Source organism: Sinocyclocheilus rhinocerous, unplaced genomic scaffold, assembly GCF_001515625.1.
Source record: "Sinocyclocheilus rhinocerous isolate Xijiao unplaced genomic scaffold, SAMN03320098_v1.1 scaffold477, whole genome shotgun sequence".
NCBI lineage: Eukaryota > Metazoa > Chordata > Actinopteri > Cypriniformes > Cyprinidae > Sinocyclocheilus > Sinocyclocheilus rhinocerous.
In genome coordinates, this window is record NW_015648673.1 from 280156 (window position 1) to 296047 (window position 15892).

The 15892-nt window shown below is 34.4% G+C and overlaps 1 protein-coding gene across 1 annotated transcript in view; it reads left to right on the forward strand.

Annotated features, from left to right (window-relative positions):
* LOC107710196 (disks large homolog 5-like) overlaps positions 1-15883 on the forward strand; it is a gene marked incomplete at its 3' end in the record, with an annotated part of 21477 nt that extends 5594 nt beyond the window's left edge. The window contains exons 2-9 of the mRNA XM_016514937.1: positions 3534-3602; positions 5011-5164; positions 6559-6702; positions 8035-8218; positions 11790-12049; positions 13586-13898; positions 14970-15200; positions 15699-15883. Coding sequence (XP_016370423.1) covers positions 3534-3602; positions 5011-5164; positions 6559-6702; positions 8035-8218; positions 11790-12049; positions 13586-13898; positions 14970-15200; positions 15699-15883 — 1540 coding nt within the window. The remainder of the gene's footprint in view (positions 1-3533; positions 3603-5010; positions 5165-6558; positions 6703-8034; positions 8219-11789; positions 12050-13585; positions 13899-14969; positions 15201-15698) is intronic.
* Between the last annotated feature and the right edge of the window lie 9 nt (positions 15884-15892).

Genomic DNA, 15892 nt, shown 5'->3' on the forward strand with positions numbered 1-15892 from the left:
TAGTAATTGTAGTACTTATTTAAAACGTATAAACTTAACTTGTAAACTTATTTCAGTTATTTATTTTTCACCTTATATATATATATATATATATATATAATTTGATTTCAGCTGTATTTCACTCAACAAAATAATTTTTAATAGTTTTAGTATGAGCTATATGAGCTATGTTAACAGTAACAGGCTAACAGCACTGATTAACCCATTTATTTAATATGTTTTATTTTTTAAATAGTAAAATAAAATAGTTCCAAAGGTTTTTGCTTCAGTACTGAAACTGATACTGAGTGAGAACCGTGAAATTTTACTAGTTTTGGTGCCGACTACTTACATTTTGGTATCGTGACAACACTATCTTGATTGAATCGATTCAGATTCAGACTCCTGGATTGAGAACCAGACTCGGATGAGTCAGTTTAGAATCAGACTTTAAGAAGTCTATATTTTGCGCACGTTCAGCATCCCTTCACAGTCTGCTTGTTTTCCTGTCTGTTGATTAGGGATATGCCGGTATCAAATTTTCATGTTGCGATTAATTGCTAATGCTTTTATTACGGTATGCGGTATTATCACAATATTGAAATTTAGTTTAAAAAAAAGTGCTGTCATAATACACTATAACAGGTTTAATAACTTTTTTCTTATAACAAAAATAACTGAACATTTAGCAATAAAGCAATACAGAAAAATGTATAAAGTCAAAAGTTTTACACAGATTAAAGTGCAAAAGAACTATAAAGACCAATAGGTATCACTTTACAATAAGACCTCATTAGTTAACCTTAGTTAATGCATTAACATTCACAATGAGCAATAGCTACATTTGCTACAGAAGTTATTAATCTTTGTTTAAAAAATACAAGTCTTAGTTCATGTTAGCTCATTAAATAACACAGCTGCAACTCTCGATTTTAACATCCTGTTATTAAATATTGGAATACCTAAGATTAATGAATGTTCAGAAGAATTTTTCATTGGCAGTTTATGTTAACTAATGTTATCTAATGAAGCCCTAATGTAAAGTGTGACCAAACAATAAAGAATAAAAACACTTTCAAACAATATCTAGGGCATGTTGTAGTCCAGATTAAAATGTTAAAAAAGTTTGAAAATAAATAGCCTATTAAGTCTAAATATTTAAGTATTTGGCGCTGTGATGAACATCATAGCAAATACACAAATCTGAATGGCTGTTTAAATCATTTAAACACGATTCAGAAACAGGAAGTAGTGCAGCTGCTTTGTTTACAGGGTTTCCGGGGTAACGGCTGCATTTAAATGAATTATTATTATTATTATTATTATTATTATTATTATTATTATTATTATTATTATTATTATTTCTGCAGTTTAGCGCCATCTGCTGTCAGAGAGTGAAAGTGCGCTTTTATCCAGAGCGTCTCTCACATGTTCCACCATGTGCTTCAGGTCTGCACTTGTTTACATCAGAGTGCACAAGCCTCTTTCACGCAGCATACAGCTGTGTTGTGCATTTTGACCAGTTGATGGGAAAAGTATTCTTAAAATGCATTCAAAATTCGGAATAATTTGTAATATATAATTATTCACGGTATTTAGAAGTGCCCACAATAACAATATCGTGCATATTCATTACCGTGATATATCGCATTACCGAATACCGGCACAAGTCTACTGTTGACCCAGTTCCTCTCAGCCTCTGTGTGGATCTGTCGCTATAGTAACACTGAGCCCTGTCACACCTCACAAACATGATGATCATAATTAACTTCAGGTGTTAATTAACTCTGATGTATTAATTATTTCCCTGCATATTTTAACAGCATTCAGCATGGGTGTGTTAGGAGTGAAACATCTGAGTAAATCCAATTCATGTATTATCAATTCATGTACTTTCAGTGCATGTTTCGCTTTCCATCACCATCCCTTACATATAATTGGCAGTACCACCATAGTGCATTGGTGATGTCATATGGTTTTACCATGATATAATCGTTGCACTGAATGGTTATTAGTAAATATTTTGTGGTATTTCCAGCGTGTGTGTGAAGGAGAGTTGATCAGAGCTCATTCTGTCTGCGTCTCTGCGTCATCAGACCGGATCAGGATGTGTCTGATGGTGCTGGATAAACAAAACCCACCCCGCTGTACAGACACCACTGTGCTGATAGTCAAAATTGTGATCATTCATCACGTTCTTTCATCTGCAGAACACAAAAAAAAATAATTTAAAAGATGTTTTGTCCATATTATGAAAGTCAATGGGGTCCAAAACAACACTGAACCCCACTGGCTTTCATTTAATTGTCAAAAGTTTGGAAACATGATTTTTAAATGTTTTTAATGATATCTCGACTGCTCCCCAAGGCTGCATTATGTGCTCAAGAATACAGTAAAATTGTGAAATATTATTAGAATTTCAAATTGCTGTTTTCTGTGTGAATTTATTGTAAAATGTAATTTATTTCTGTGATCAAAGCTGTATTTTCAGCATCATTACTCCAGTCTTCAGTGTCACATGATCTTCAGAAATCATTCTAATATGCTGATTTGCTGCTCAAGAAACATTTCTGATTATTATCAATGTTGAAAACGGTTATTCTGCTTCAAATTTATGCAGAAAACATGATATACTACTATTCGAATGTTTGGGGTATGTGTGTGTTTTTAATAGAAATTAATGCTTTTATTCAGCAAATGTGCATTAAGTAGATCAAAAGTGATAGTAAAACATTTTATTTCAAATAAATGCTGTTGAACCTTCTATTCATGAAAAATATTTTCCACACAATACTGTTTTTAACATTGATAAGAACCATTATTAATAACACCAATAATACTTGAGCAGCAAATCAGCATATTAGAATGATTTCTGAAGATCATGTGACACTGAAGACTGGAGTAATGATGCTGAAAATACAGCTTTGATCACAGAAATAAATTACAGTTTACTGTATTCACATAGAAACCAGTTATTTTGAATTGAAACAGTATTTCACAATATTACTGTTTTTACTGTATTTGATCAAATAAATGCAGTCTTGTTGGGAAGAAGAGACTTCTTTAAAAACATTCATAATGTTACAAACTTTTGACAAGAACTGTATTTCAAAATAATTTCAATAATAAATAATTGAAGCACATGAGCTGCTCTGGAGTGAAACGAAAGAGAGGCGAGCAAATAAACAGACCCGTCCTGAGAGAGAAACTGAGTCTCCATTCAAGCCTAATTACCAGCTCGAGTTACTCAGATACAGCTGGAGGCCTCTGTGTGTCTTTGACTGCGCTGAAGTAGAGATGTCCGACCGTTCTCACAGGTGTGTCTCGTGCAGTATGTTCCCTGCCCAGAGAGTTGGCCGCTTCATTGTTAACGTGGTTCCAGCGCACTGAAACTTGATTCACGCGTCTCTGTGTTTAGAGGATCAGGCCTGTATTCATGTTCAGTGTATACTGATGAACACAGATTGAGACGCAGCCGCACTGGACAGATGCTGTCAGATCTCATGCACTCTCTGACGCTGGAGTAAATGCTGATGTTTGTTTGTTTGCTTCAGGTTCCACGTGCAGCGTTCTGTCTGCGATGCCGTCGGACTCGGAGAGCAGCAGTTCTCTCAGCAGTGTCGGTGAGTCCGGTCAGTGTTTGTGTGTTTGTTAGGCGTGGGTAATTTGGTCATTTTATCCGACAGAAACATTATATAGCATCTCATTTTTTTTTAAGCTCTAATATTATTTGTTTTTGGCGTTGCAATAATGAGAAATTACTTTTTTTGGGAGGGAAATGCATTTAATTGTCATGGAAATAATGTCACAGTACAAAAAGTTTTAATTCTTTTAAAATTGGCTTTATTTTTTTTTTTTGAGAAAATATGCTATTATAAATATGTATATTTATAAGGATTTTTTACAGTTTTTTTTTATCGTAGAGTTTTAAAAAAATATAATTTAAATATATTTTTTAATCGGTCTGCAGACATTAGAATTATTATTAAAATTGGACATTAAAAATCCTATTTTTTTATCCCGTTTTTTTCATAGCCTTGGATTCTAGCGTGGTTAAAAAATAAAGACATTATAAATTATGGAAGGACTTTTATATTATTTTCTAAATCAGGATTATACGTAAACACTACTGTTCAGAAGTTTGTGGTCGGTAATTAAAAAAAATACTTTTATCCAGCAGGACAAATTAAAATCACTAATAAAGACATTTATAATGTTACAAAAGATTTCAGATTTTACAATAAATGCTGTTCTTTTGAACTTTTTATCCATCAGAGAGTTCTGAAAAATTAAATGCATCATGGTTTCCACAAAAAAATATTGTGCAGCACAACTGTTTTCAACTCTGATAATAATCAGAAATGTTTCTTGAGCAGCAAATCAGCATATTAGAATGATTTCTGAAGATCATGTGACACTGAAGACTGGAATAATGATGCTGAAAATACAGTTTGATCACAGCAATCAATTACATTTTAACATATATTTGACAGCTATTTTAAATTGTAATACTTTTTCACAATTTTACTGTATACTTGAGCACATAAATGTATAATTGTTGAGCATAAGACACGTCTTTCACAAACTCATTGGTAGTGTATGATTTACAGTGCTGCACATATTCCTGACATCCTACTGGTGCGAAAATCTGGGACTGACTGTGAAAAACACTGAGCGAACTCAGACACCAGCTGAGAGACGCTTCTGTCCATTAGACGTCTAAAACAAGACAGACTGCTCTGTTATTTTGTGCAGTGAGGGATGTGGGACGGGTCGTCAGTGGCCCAGATAAAATCATTGTTTATTCATAACATCTGTATGAGCTATGAACAGCAACTGAGCTGAATCTCAAACTGAAAGCAAAAGTTTATGAACCCGACATGTCTGGCCTACTGTCTTCAGATCTGCATTTGAAAGCTCTGTGCATCTACACCTGCCTGCCATTTCCCTCTTCAGAAGTGAAGTACATATATAGTGTACAATATATTATTTGTAATTGTATTCACTGATACACATGTCTGTCTATCCCAGCATCCTCACCTCCTCCTGCTCACCTGGACAAGCATGTGATGAGTGAGAAACTGGAGACGGTGAACTTCCAGCTCAGACAGGTGACCCGCGAGCGAGACGACCTGCGCAAACGACTGGCCCTCTCCTCGCCGGGCACCACCTTCGACGACTGCGGGTACAGTAACCAGTATTGTACTGTTAACAATATCAGTATTTTAGTATCATTGAGATACTATTATAGTTTTTTATTAACATTTTGAATTTATTTTTATATTTTTTTGTTTTCATTTTAAATTTAGTTTAAATTTTTCTAAATGTATTTGTATGTTTTTGCCATTTTTATTAGCATTTTTGTATATATTTTTTTAGAGATATATTTTTTAAATGTATGTTTTTAAGTCTGTACAGTTTTTATTAATTTTTCAGTTTTAGTTATTATACTACATAAAGTTAAACTAAATAAAAATGAGAAATTTTGCCTTGAAATAAAAGTAGGTTTTTAATATTTTTCACTTTCAGTGAATGTCTTTTTTTAAAATGTTATTTTAATGGTTTTTAGTTAACTAAAACTACTACAAAATGTTTTCATTAATTGAAAAAAATAAAAAATAAAATAATAATATTAGATAAAAACTTCACCTTAGTTTAGGTTGAAGTACTAATATTACTAAAACTAAAACGAAATAAAAATAAAGTTACACTTTATTTTAAGGTGTCCTTGTTACAGTGTAATTATACATTTAAGTACTGAGTAATATTAATTAACTACATGTACTTACTATATGGTTAGGATTACGGTTTGGCTTAGGGTTACATGCATGCAATTATGCATAATTTATTGTTGTTATTATAATAGTAAGTACATGTAACGTGTATCAAGGACACCTTAAGTGTTACCAAAATTTTTAAAAATATATATAAATATTAAATAAACAAAATTCCACTTTAAAAAAAATGAAATGTTGCCTTGGCAGCTAACTGTAATAAAATAAGTTTAGGTTGAAATGCCAAAATTACTGTAAAACTGAAATAAAAATAAATTGCAGTTAAATAGAAAAGCACAAAACAACATAACAAAATTGCTAAAACCGTGTAATTATAAAAATAAAAACTCTAAATATAAAAATAAAAGCTAATTTAAAATGTAAAAATAAATACTATAAAAGTATATAATGATACTAAATGAACACTGGGCTGTAAGTGTAGCTGTAGTAACTCATCTCATGCTGTGAGCCAGCTAACTGTAGAACAGATTGAACAGGGTTTTTGTTACTGAACTGGAGATTTCAGATCTTTCTTGTGTCCAGTCTCAGTCTTTCAAACACTGTAACCCTGCTAGACAGTCCATCTCTTCTTATCTGAGCGTGAGATTGGACGGAGTGCTTTAAGTGTATGAATAAAGTATGTTTACTTTCATTACTATTTCATAAATGAGGCTTTTTACTCTGTTTTTGTGTCTTTTCACCTGAGTGTTGATAGAGCCTGAAAAAACACACTTTTGTGTGTGAACCAAATGATTTTGCACAGCGTGAGACGTTTGCATATATCTGTGTGTGTGTGTGTGTGTAGGCCGAGTGTGAAGCCGGGTCACGATTACGAGCGTCTGAAGCTGCAGTGCATGAAGGCCATGTCAGACCTGCAGTCTCTCCAGAACCAGCACACCAAAACCCTGAAGAGATGTGAGGAGGCCGTGAGAGACGCCGATTACTACCAGTGAGCGCTTTAACTGTATATATATATTTCCACCTAGAGTTGATTATCAAGGGACATTTTTACCTTTTATGGGGGTAGTTTGTTCTTCTAACCATATAAAACTCATAACATGTCTAGCAGTAGATCGATATATCGGCTGAGATTTGTCTTTTTTTTTTTTTTTTTACCTGCGTCTGATAAATTTATCTGTTTAGCTAAGCTTTTATTTTGACAGTAATATTATTTAGAAAATATGACTCTTAGTGCGTTTTATTCATATTTGTTGCTTTAGTTTGTGAAAAATAATAATAGGATTACAGAATAAGTTGCTAAAGCATAAATGTGACCCTGGACCACAAAAAAAAAATTTTTTTTTTAAAATTGAGATTTATACATCATCTGAAAGCTGAATAAATAAGCTTTCCATTGATGTATGGTTTGTTAGGATATGACAATATTTGGCCGAGATACAACTATTTGAAAATCTGGAATCTGAGGGTGCTAAAAACATCAAAATATTGAGTATATAGCATGATTAATTTTTATGAACAGTCAATAATAATAATATTAATTATTAAATATTAATATAAATTAAATATTTTTTATAAATTAAATATATAAATATATCACATGTGCACTCAATAAGTTGCCAAAGCATAGATATATATGTATATGTATGTGTGTGTGTGTAATCATTTTTTATATTGACTCATTATACACATTTTTCCAATTTATTAATTTTGTAAAATAAATTCTAATTTCATTGCAGCAAATGTTATTCATGGTATTTAAATTAAATGGTGTAATATCATATACACTGGTTTTATATTGACCATCAGCCACCCTGCTCTGTAAGATATCGACACTGGTCTTAAAGTCCGCGTGAACCGGAAGTTGCCGCCGACTTTATTTCAGTGTAGTGACGTATTTCCAGCTGAAACGGAATATTGAATAGAGGCCGTGGTTTTATTTTAGCGCTCCTCCTCTCTGTCTCTCACTCATAGCAATCTAACGGTTGGAGGGGTGTGTTTAAAAGAATATTCTGCCCGAGCCGTCAAACTGACGTCATCAGAGAAGCAATGCCATTCCAGAGCGGAAGCAAATGTTCAGATTTTGATTAAAGATTACCATCCGTCAGAATGAGAGTCCAAACAGCTGATAAAAACATCACAATAATCCACAAGTAATCCACACCACTCCAGTCCATCAGTTGCAGAGCTTCCAAGTTAATTTTCAACAAATGTTCATTTTGTAAACTCATGTCATCATTTTATCTGGCACATTTAACTGAGCTTAATTTGTTGTTCTGTTCACTGATGCATTGGTTAACTCGTGCGACTCTGCGTCTCTCAGCACTCTTCACGGGCGTGCGGTCGGTGAACAGACGCAGCTGCGGGACGAGATGGAGGCCATGAAGCAGAACTACTCTCAGCTCCTGCAGCAGCACTCACAGCTGCAGCAGACCTGCGACGAGCTGCGCCGTGTCCATGATAACGACCAGCGCGAGGTGGCAGACATGCGCCTGCAGCAGCAACAGGTACAAATCACACATGCACACACAACTCTGAGGAGAATGATGAGGTTTAGCATAGGGATGCACCGATAGGATTTTTTTTGGCCGATACGATTTTAACAAACAACTATTGGCCGATACCGATATTGGTCAATTGCATAAAGCAGGGCTTAAAAACGAGAAAAATAAAAGAGCGGTTCACTCCGAGCAGAATCGGTCTTTGAACGTTTCTGTTCCTGCGTTCCTCTGTGAAACCGGTTTGAGTAGAAAACATACCGGTTAACAGTGGCCCCATTGGCCACCCCACTCAAAACTGCACTTTTTGTCCCTTTTTTTTCTTGACAAGAAATGCATTTATTAAGATGCAGAACCGCCGTATCTCTTTATGACCACACCAAACGGGAGAATTTTCAGACGCGCACTTCAGCTTCGCAGGCGCGAGTCAAACAAGCGCGGAAAAGCTACAGCAGCCAAATGAGCTTCAGTAGAACAGCTGTGAACCTGCGGTCTGATGAGATGTTGTTAGACTATATGTCCGTAAAACACACTTTCCTGTCCCATCGGCCGTTTACTGTGCTCACGGCGCACACTCTTCAACAGTACGCAAATATGTGGCGCACGCTCTATATCACTTCATCATAAATAACCCACACAAGAAACTATGAGCATACATACCTAGTTCTGTCGTCAGCTAAGTCATGAAATTACCAAAAAGGCGATTAAAGCTGCAAACCGTGCATGTATATGCAGCACACAAGAACGTCTCTCAAATGCATACTGAAATATATTCTGCAATTCGAGATCACAATGTAAGGCACAAGCTGATATGTATTTTTTTTTTTTAATTTTTATTTAATGCACAAATAAATGTGAGCACAGTGCACTTAACTTATACTAGAAAATATGTGAAAATGAAACCATTTAAATGCATAAAATAACTCATTTTATATTCTGGCATTTATGGCTGCTGTTGACTTTCGGCCTTTTTCACATTTGTATCACTATCTGCATGCCTCATCCATGAGTATGCAATGTTGGAGAGCAAGCATTTGGGAGTTTTGAGAAGCTGAATGAGCAATAAAGCTATAGTGAGCCCCTTTATTAAAATACCTGGAGGTAAGGAATAATACAAAAATTGTCATATTCACGCAGTATTACTTGATTTAATTCACAAATATCTCAATTACAGTTAAGTAGAAATTAATTGTACTCAGTTGTGTTTTAGGCACTAAAACAGTCCAGTACATTATAGTCAAACACATTTTTATATTGAAATAATGAAGATTTATGTGCCACCCCAGACTGGTTGCTGGCCCCTCTGTGGCCACCCCTATGAAAAAATCCTGGCTCTGCCACTGCCGGTTAATAACGTTATTTTTAAAAACTTTTTCTTTGCCAATAATAATAATAATAATAATAATAATAAAGTACAGCGTTTAATTTACTCAAAATGAAAAAAAAAATCATGAAGAGATTTCTAGATTTACCAAAGACCAAATGTATTAAACAAAAGAAAAAACTGTCAACGCAATAAAAACATTAAATTTTTTTCAAGATATTTAAAAATGGATAAAAATACGCTACTCCTATAAGCTTTTTGAGAGGAAAAAACTGCCTAAATTAGTAGGCTGTACGTTGCATTTTATTATTACATTCAGAAATAATGTAGGCTAAAATAATGGTAAATAAAAGCAAAATTACAAACACAATTAGGCTATTTTAAGTTCCCTTCTCTCCACAACTAATCCTCTAAAGTTGTATTTAGGCGAAATATAAGCATCAAGCCAAAACGAATTAATTTAAAAACGAAACGGAATATCATTATTTTGCAAGGATGTTATTTTTTTATAAAGTGAAAATTAATAAAACATATATTTATAAAAATAAAAACGAAACTGAAGCCTACCTCTCTCATTCTGCATGAGAGATCCACATTCGCGAAGTATCTGGATGCTAACCTGTTATTTATTATGTAAACTATACGGTTTGTTCTTCACTCGCATTATCGACGTAAAACATCATCCTTCACATATAGACTATATTAGCAGTGAGACTGGTCACACTGAACGGCACAGACTGTACTACGGACTATTTGAATTGAGCAGTGTAACTTTTTTTAATGTATTTTTAACTGTATTTTTTTTTTATAATGAACAGGCTGTGATGTCAAATTAGCTAAAATTTTTGTATGTGCGTGTGAGGCACCGACGCGAACACTGCATTGTTTTCCCAACTGTTACTCTGTAATTTATGGTCATACGAACTCTGGTTTGTCATACAGATAGAAGCAAAACATCATTCAAAACTGTAAAGCTTTTGTAAAATAAAGAAAACTGCTTTCTGCCGTCTCGGTTTTGTTCCGTGAACTTCGGAGCGCGTTACACCCCTAGACCCCCCTACAAGGTTTATATTCTGAACTATGTCACATTTTTGACCTCTTGTGAGTTTGCAGGTATCAGGTATATATCTGATCTGTTCGCAGTGATATTGTTGTCAGAGTGTTGATGTTAGTAAGCACAATACCAGGCGCTCTGTTCAGCCTAGTACTGTCATTTTTAAATAAAAAAGCACAAACACATCAAAAGCACATAAAATTACAAAAAATTTAAATAAGAACTGTAAATCTAAATGCTAATTCAAAGTATTAATAAATATTCTTATAAATAATACAAAACAAAAACATTTTTTGGTAATCGACATAAAGCTGATATAAAACAGAAAACAAATGAAAAATGGAAATGGAGAGTTTACTGATAAGTTTAGATTGAATAGAATCAGTAAAATTACTTAAAAAATGGAAATAAAGATATAAACCTGAATGAAAACAAAAAGTAAGATAAAAATTAAAATTAATGAAACCTCAATGGTAATATAAAAAAAAAAAAAATTTAAAATGGTTTTTTTAAAGTAATTAAAAAAATTTATAATATCTAAATAATAATTTTTAAAATTAATAATAACTAAATAACTTATTTAAAACTAATTAAATATTTAAATATTAATCCAAATAACTAATACATATTTAAATAAATATATAAATATTATTATATGATATATAAATTCAGCTAATACATTTAAGTTAAAGCACTAAATTTACTTATTGGAAATAACTAAAACTGAAATAAAAATAAAAATATGTAAAAGAAACCTAAAATAAATAATAGTATAAATAAAATGTAATATCAAAATATTAATGAAAACTATAATAGTATATAAATGATACAAAAATAACACTATGTTCTTGATCTTTTATTGAAATGTGATTTTTAAATGTGATCTTCAGAATCTCTGAAATGCCAGATTGAAAATATTACCAGTGGAATCATTTGTATTTTTACAATCCAGTCAAATTATGATGGATACATGATGTCCTTCTTAATAATCTATATTATAGTTAAATGCTGTACATGTTTCATTTGATAATTCTCTGGTTTTCTTTGGACTGGTTTGACCTCTGTGTCAGCAGACTTGTGACTCAGTGGTGCCATCCGCTGGCGTGATGCTGCTTTCTCTCAGTCCAAATTTACCTCAACTCAGTGATTTAGTTGTGGATTCAGTTTCTTTTGAGCTGAAGGTGTTTTATTTCTCTCTGTAGGTCATGAGGGAGAATGGCTCCTCTGAACTGCTGAATAAGCTTTACGATACGGCCTTAAACAAGCTGGAGGGGATGAAGAAAGAGTACGACGCCCTGAGGAAACGATACAATGAGAAAATGGCGAGCCACAACGCCGATCTGAGCCGCCTGGAGCAGATGGAGGAGGAGAACCGGCGTCTGCAGAAACAGCAGGACGTTCTGCTGAAGCAGAGAGACTCGGCGCTGCACTTCCAGCAGCAGTACAGCGGCTCTGTCAGGAGGTACTCATCTCGCATCCTACATAGTGCTTTCCAGATCAGTCATTCAAGAGGTTTCGATTCTGTTAAAGAGGTCATGCGAGACGCGAGTGCAACGGTGATACAGTAGATGTCCCTATAGAAAATGCGATAAATATGCGTTCTGTGTGAAAGGCTTGGGTTCAGTTTTGGTGTGGAATAGGGCTGTAAAATTTTTCAAATTTAGAATATTCGTTGAATTTAAAATAAAAATCCACATTCAAATGCAATGTTTTTGTAATAACTTCCGATTGAGATCTAAAGTGGATTTTTATTCTATGATAGGCATTGTATGTTTTATAATGGTTTGAACGTGACACCTGCTTCTCATTTGTCATAAACATCCTTTATTGTTATAAAAATATCATGAGCTGCATTAAACACGTACAGAAAATATATCGCCATAATGTCTATTTGCTCTCAAATTTCATTTCTAGAAAAATGTTTCTCTAATTTTTTCATACGTAATGGCAGGAGATATTATCCCATGATTGACAGATCTAGAGTGAACGCACTCTGACTCATAACACTCGCGCACGTGGAAGAAAACGGACAGTGCTACCCTCAGATATGTATCTCGTAATAAGGTCCGCTGCTCAATGTAAAGCATTTAATTATGGGGGTACAATTAGCATCAAGCTACATTTGAAAATGTATGTGATTTATTTATGTTTTTGCTTAAAACCCACTTTAAACCATCATCGAGTTTTTGTAATAACTTCCGATTGAGATCTAAAGTGGATTTTTATTCTATGATAGGCATTGTATGTTTTATAATGGTTTGAACGTGACACCTGCTTCTCACTCATCATAAACATCCTTTATTGTTATAAAAATATCATGAGCTGCATTAAACACATACAGAAAATATATCGCCATAATGTATTTGCTCTCAAATTTAATTTCAAGAAAAATTTTTCTCTCATTTTTTCATACGTAATGGCAGGAGATATTATCCCATGATTGACAGATCTAGAGTGAACGCACTCTGACTCATAACACTCGCGCATGTGGAAGAAAACGGACAGTGCTAATGATATTTGATATTCTGTATAAAGAACATGTGAGAATAAATCTGTTCTCGGATCCCAATGATAACAAGAACTCAGCATCCTCTTCTCTCTCAGAATACTCTTTTTCGGTGTTTGTTTAAACTGGTTTTCGCAACAGCGCCACCACTCTTTCCGTTTTGTGCTGCTCCGGGCACGTGATCTTAGCTCAAATCTGATTGGACGGCCCATTTCGCTGCGGAGCGACGGGGAAAAAATCGACACACAGGACGAAAAAAAAAATCTTCGCTTTTTCGCACCGCGAATGATCGCGCCTAGTGTGAACAGCCCCATACGTGTATACGAAAAAAAAATCCTCGCTTTTTCACGCCACGAATGATCGCGCCTGGTGTAAATAGCCCCATAGGGATCTATTGTTTCGATTCAAAAGCGTCATCGTGCCGAACATTCACGCCGAATTTTCGCGTTCAGTGTGAAAAGGCCTTTAGGATGACATTATGGTCTCTTTCAGGTTCGAGAGTCTCCAGCAGGAGCTGAATAAGGCGTCCGCTCAGAACGAGGAGCTGCAGAGAGAAACCGATCGGCTGCAGATGGAGAACACGCGCTATAAGACCCTGCAGCTGAAGGCCGTGAAAGACGCCGAGAAGCTGAAGGAGGAGAGAGACTCCGTGTTCAACGAATACAGGCTGATCATGAGCGAGAGAGATCAGGTCATCAAAGAGGTGGATAAACTCCAGACCGGACTGGATGCGGCTGAAGCCAGACTCAAGAACACGTCTAGCGAGAGGAGGGTCGCCGGCGAGGAGATCGAGGCTCTCAGACAGGTCAAACACGTGCAACTACTGAAGACGACAGTCACTATGAAAATGCTTGCGAATGGTTTTACTTACTGGTGTAATCTTTTGTAGAGCAGAGGCAATAATCAAACATGCTCTCCTTGAATTGTGATTCGATTCTGATCCATGTGATTCAAGAAAATGTTCGTTTAGAAGATTTGAATAAAAGATTCAAAAGACTCACAGACAAAAGTGTTCAATCAGAAGTGTTTAGAAGTCCATGTCCTTGTCATTTGTGTATTTTTTTTAAATGAATTTTTAACAAAATAAATTATTTAATATTGAAATATTTAATTAGTTTTAATCTAAATAACTAAGACATATTTAAATAAATAATATTGTAAACATTTGTGTATTTTTTTAAAATTAATTTTTAACAAAATAAATTATTTCATATTGAAATATTTAATTAGTTTTAATCTAAATAACTAAGACATATTTAAATAAATAATATTGTAAATATAAAAAATTTATTTGGATATATTTTAGTTCTTTAAGTTGTTATTTATATCATTTTTAATTAAATATTTAAATTTTAAATATTAAATACTGCTAAGTATTTTTATAAAATATAAAAAATTTTGAAATATAACAAAATGAATATATCTCAGTATTAATCTTAATATTTAAAGGTGCAGTAGATCTCGGAAAATGCTAACTTTAGCCTGATAGCACTGAAAGCAAACGTTTTTAGTTAATTAATATTTATATATAAAATATTAATTCAATTAACTAAATAAACATTTATTTAAATTATGCTATTTATCTTTTTTTGTAATTTCATTAAGTAATTAAAAAATATATTTCTCAGTATTAATCTAGATAACTAATTTATTAAATATGATATATGATGTAAAACTGATTTGATTAAATTATTTAATCTCAGTGGTATATTGTTTTTGCTCAGGCAGTAATCACTGTTGCTGCTATTGCTTATATTTAGGGTTATGAGTTTGAATCCCAAATAACCTCTAAAAAACCTGTCCTTCCCAGCACTGCCTCTTTGTCATAGAATTATTGTAATTATTGGTGGTTTGATGTTTGTTGCGTTGTGTGCAGGAGCTGAACTCGGCTCTGTTGGACCGGGACCGGGCGATCCGAGAGAAGACCGAGCTGCTGGAGAAATACTGTCACGAGGTGCAGGACAAAGCCGAGACGCAGAAGGAGCTGAGCCAGGCCTGTAAGGACATCGAGATGGTGCGAGAGGAGCGTGACGTGGCCCGTAAAGAGCGAACAGAGGCCATCATCCAGAGAGACCAGCTCCTGAGAGAGTATTATCAGGCCAGACAGGTACAATGACTTAAACCTGGACTTATATACAGTGGCCACCAAAATGATTAGAACACTAGTATTTTCAGCAGCTAAAAGTGGGTTTAAGTCAGTTATTTCTATCTTTTGCTGTAGTGTGTCAGTAGGAAATATTAATAATGTTGATTTAATTTAGGAAATATAAGTTAATTGATAAAGAAAATCTATTTATGACATCATTTTTGACAGTTTCCTCATTTTACAGCATTTTTACACAAGTGCCTAAAACTTTTAACAGTACTGTAGCTTTGCAGGAGGTTTCTTCAAGCATCTTGGAGACGTTGCCACAGTTCTTCTGGATTTAGTCTGTCTCGGTTTGTTCTGTTTCTGTAAGCTGATATTTCCTACTGACACACTACAGCAAAAGATAGAAATAATTAAAACCATTTTTAGCTGCTGAAAATACTAGTGTTCTAATCATTTTGGCCACCACTGTATGTGAGTTAGGGGTCTTATTTAATCTCATTTGTCTCCTTGCAGAAGCAGGATAGCGCGACGCTGGACATGGAGCGTGTAAGTAAGGAGCTGGAGGTTCTGAGGAAGCAGTGCGAGGCCGTTTCGGAGGAGCTCCAGGAGGCTGTGCAGGAGGCAGAAGTGGCCAAGTGCCGCAGAGACTGGGCCTTCCAGGAGAGAGACAAGATCGTAGCAGAGAGAGAGAGCATACGGTGAATAAA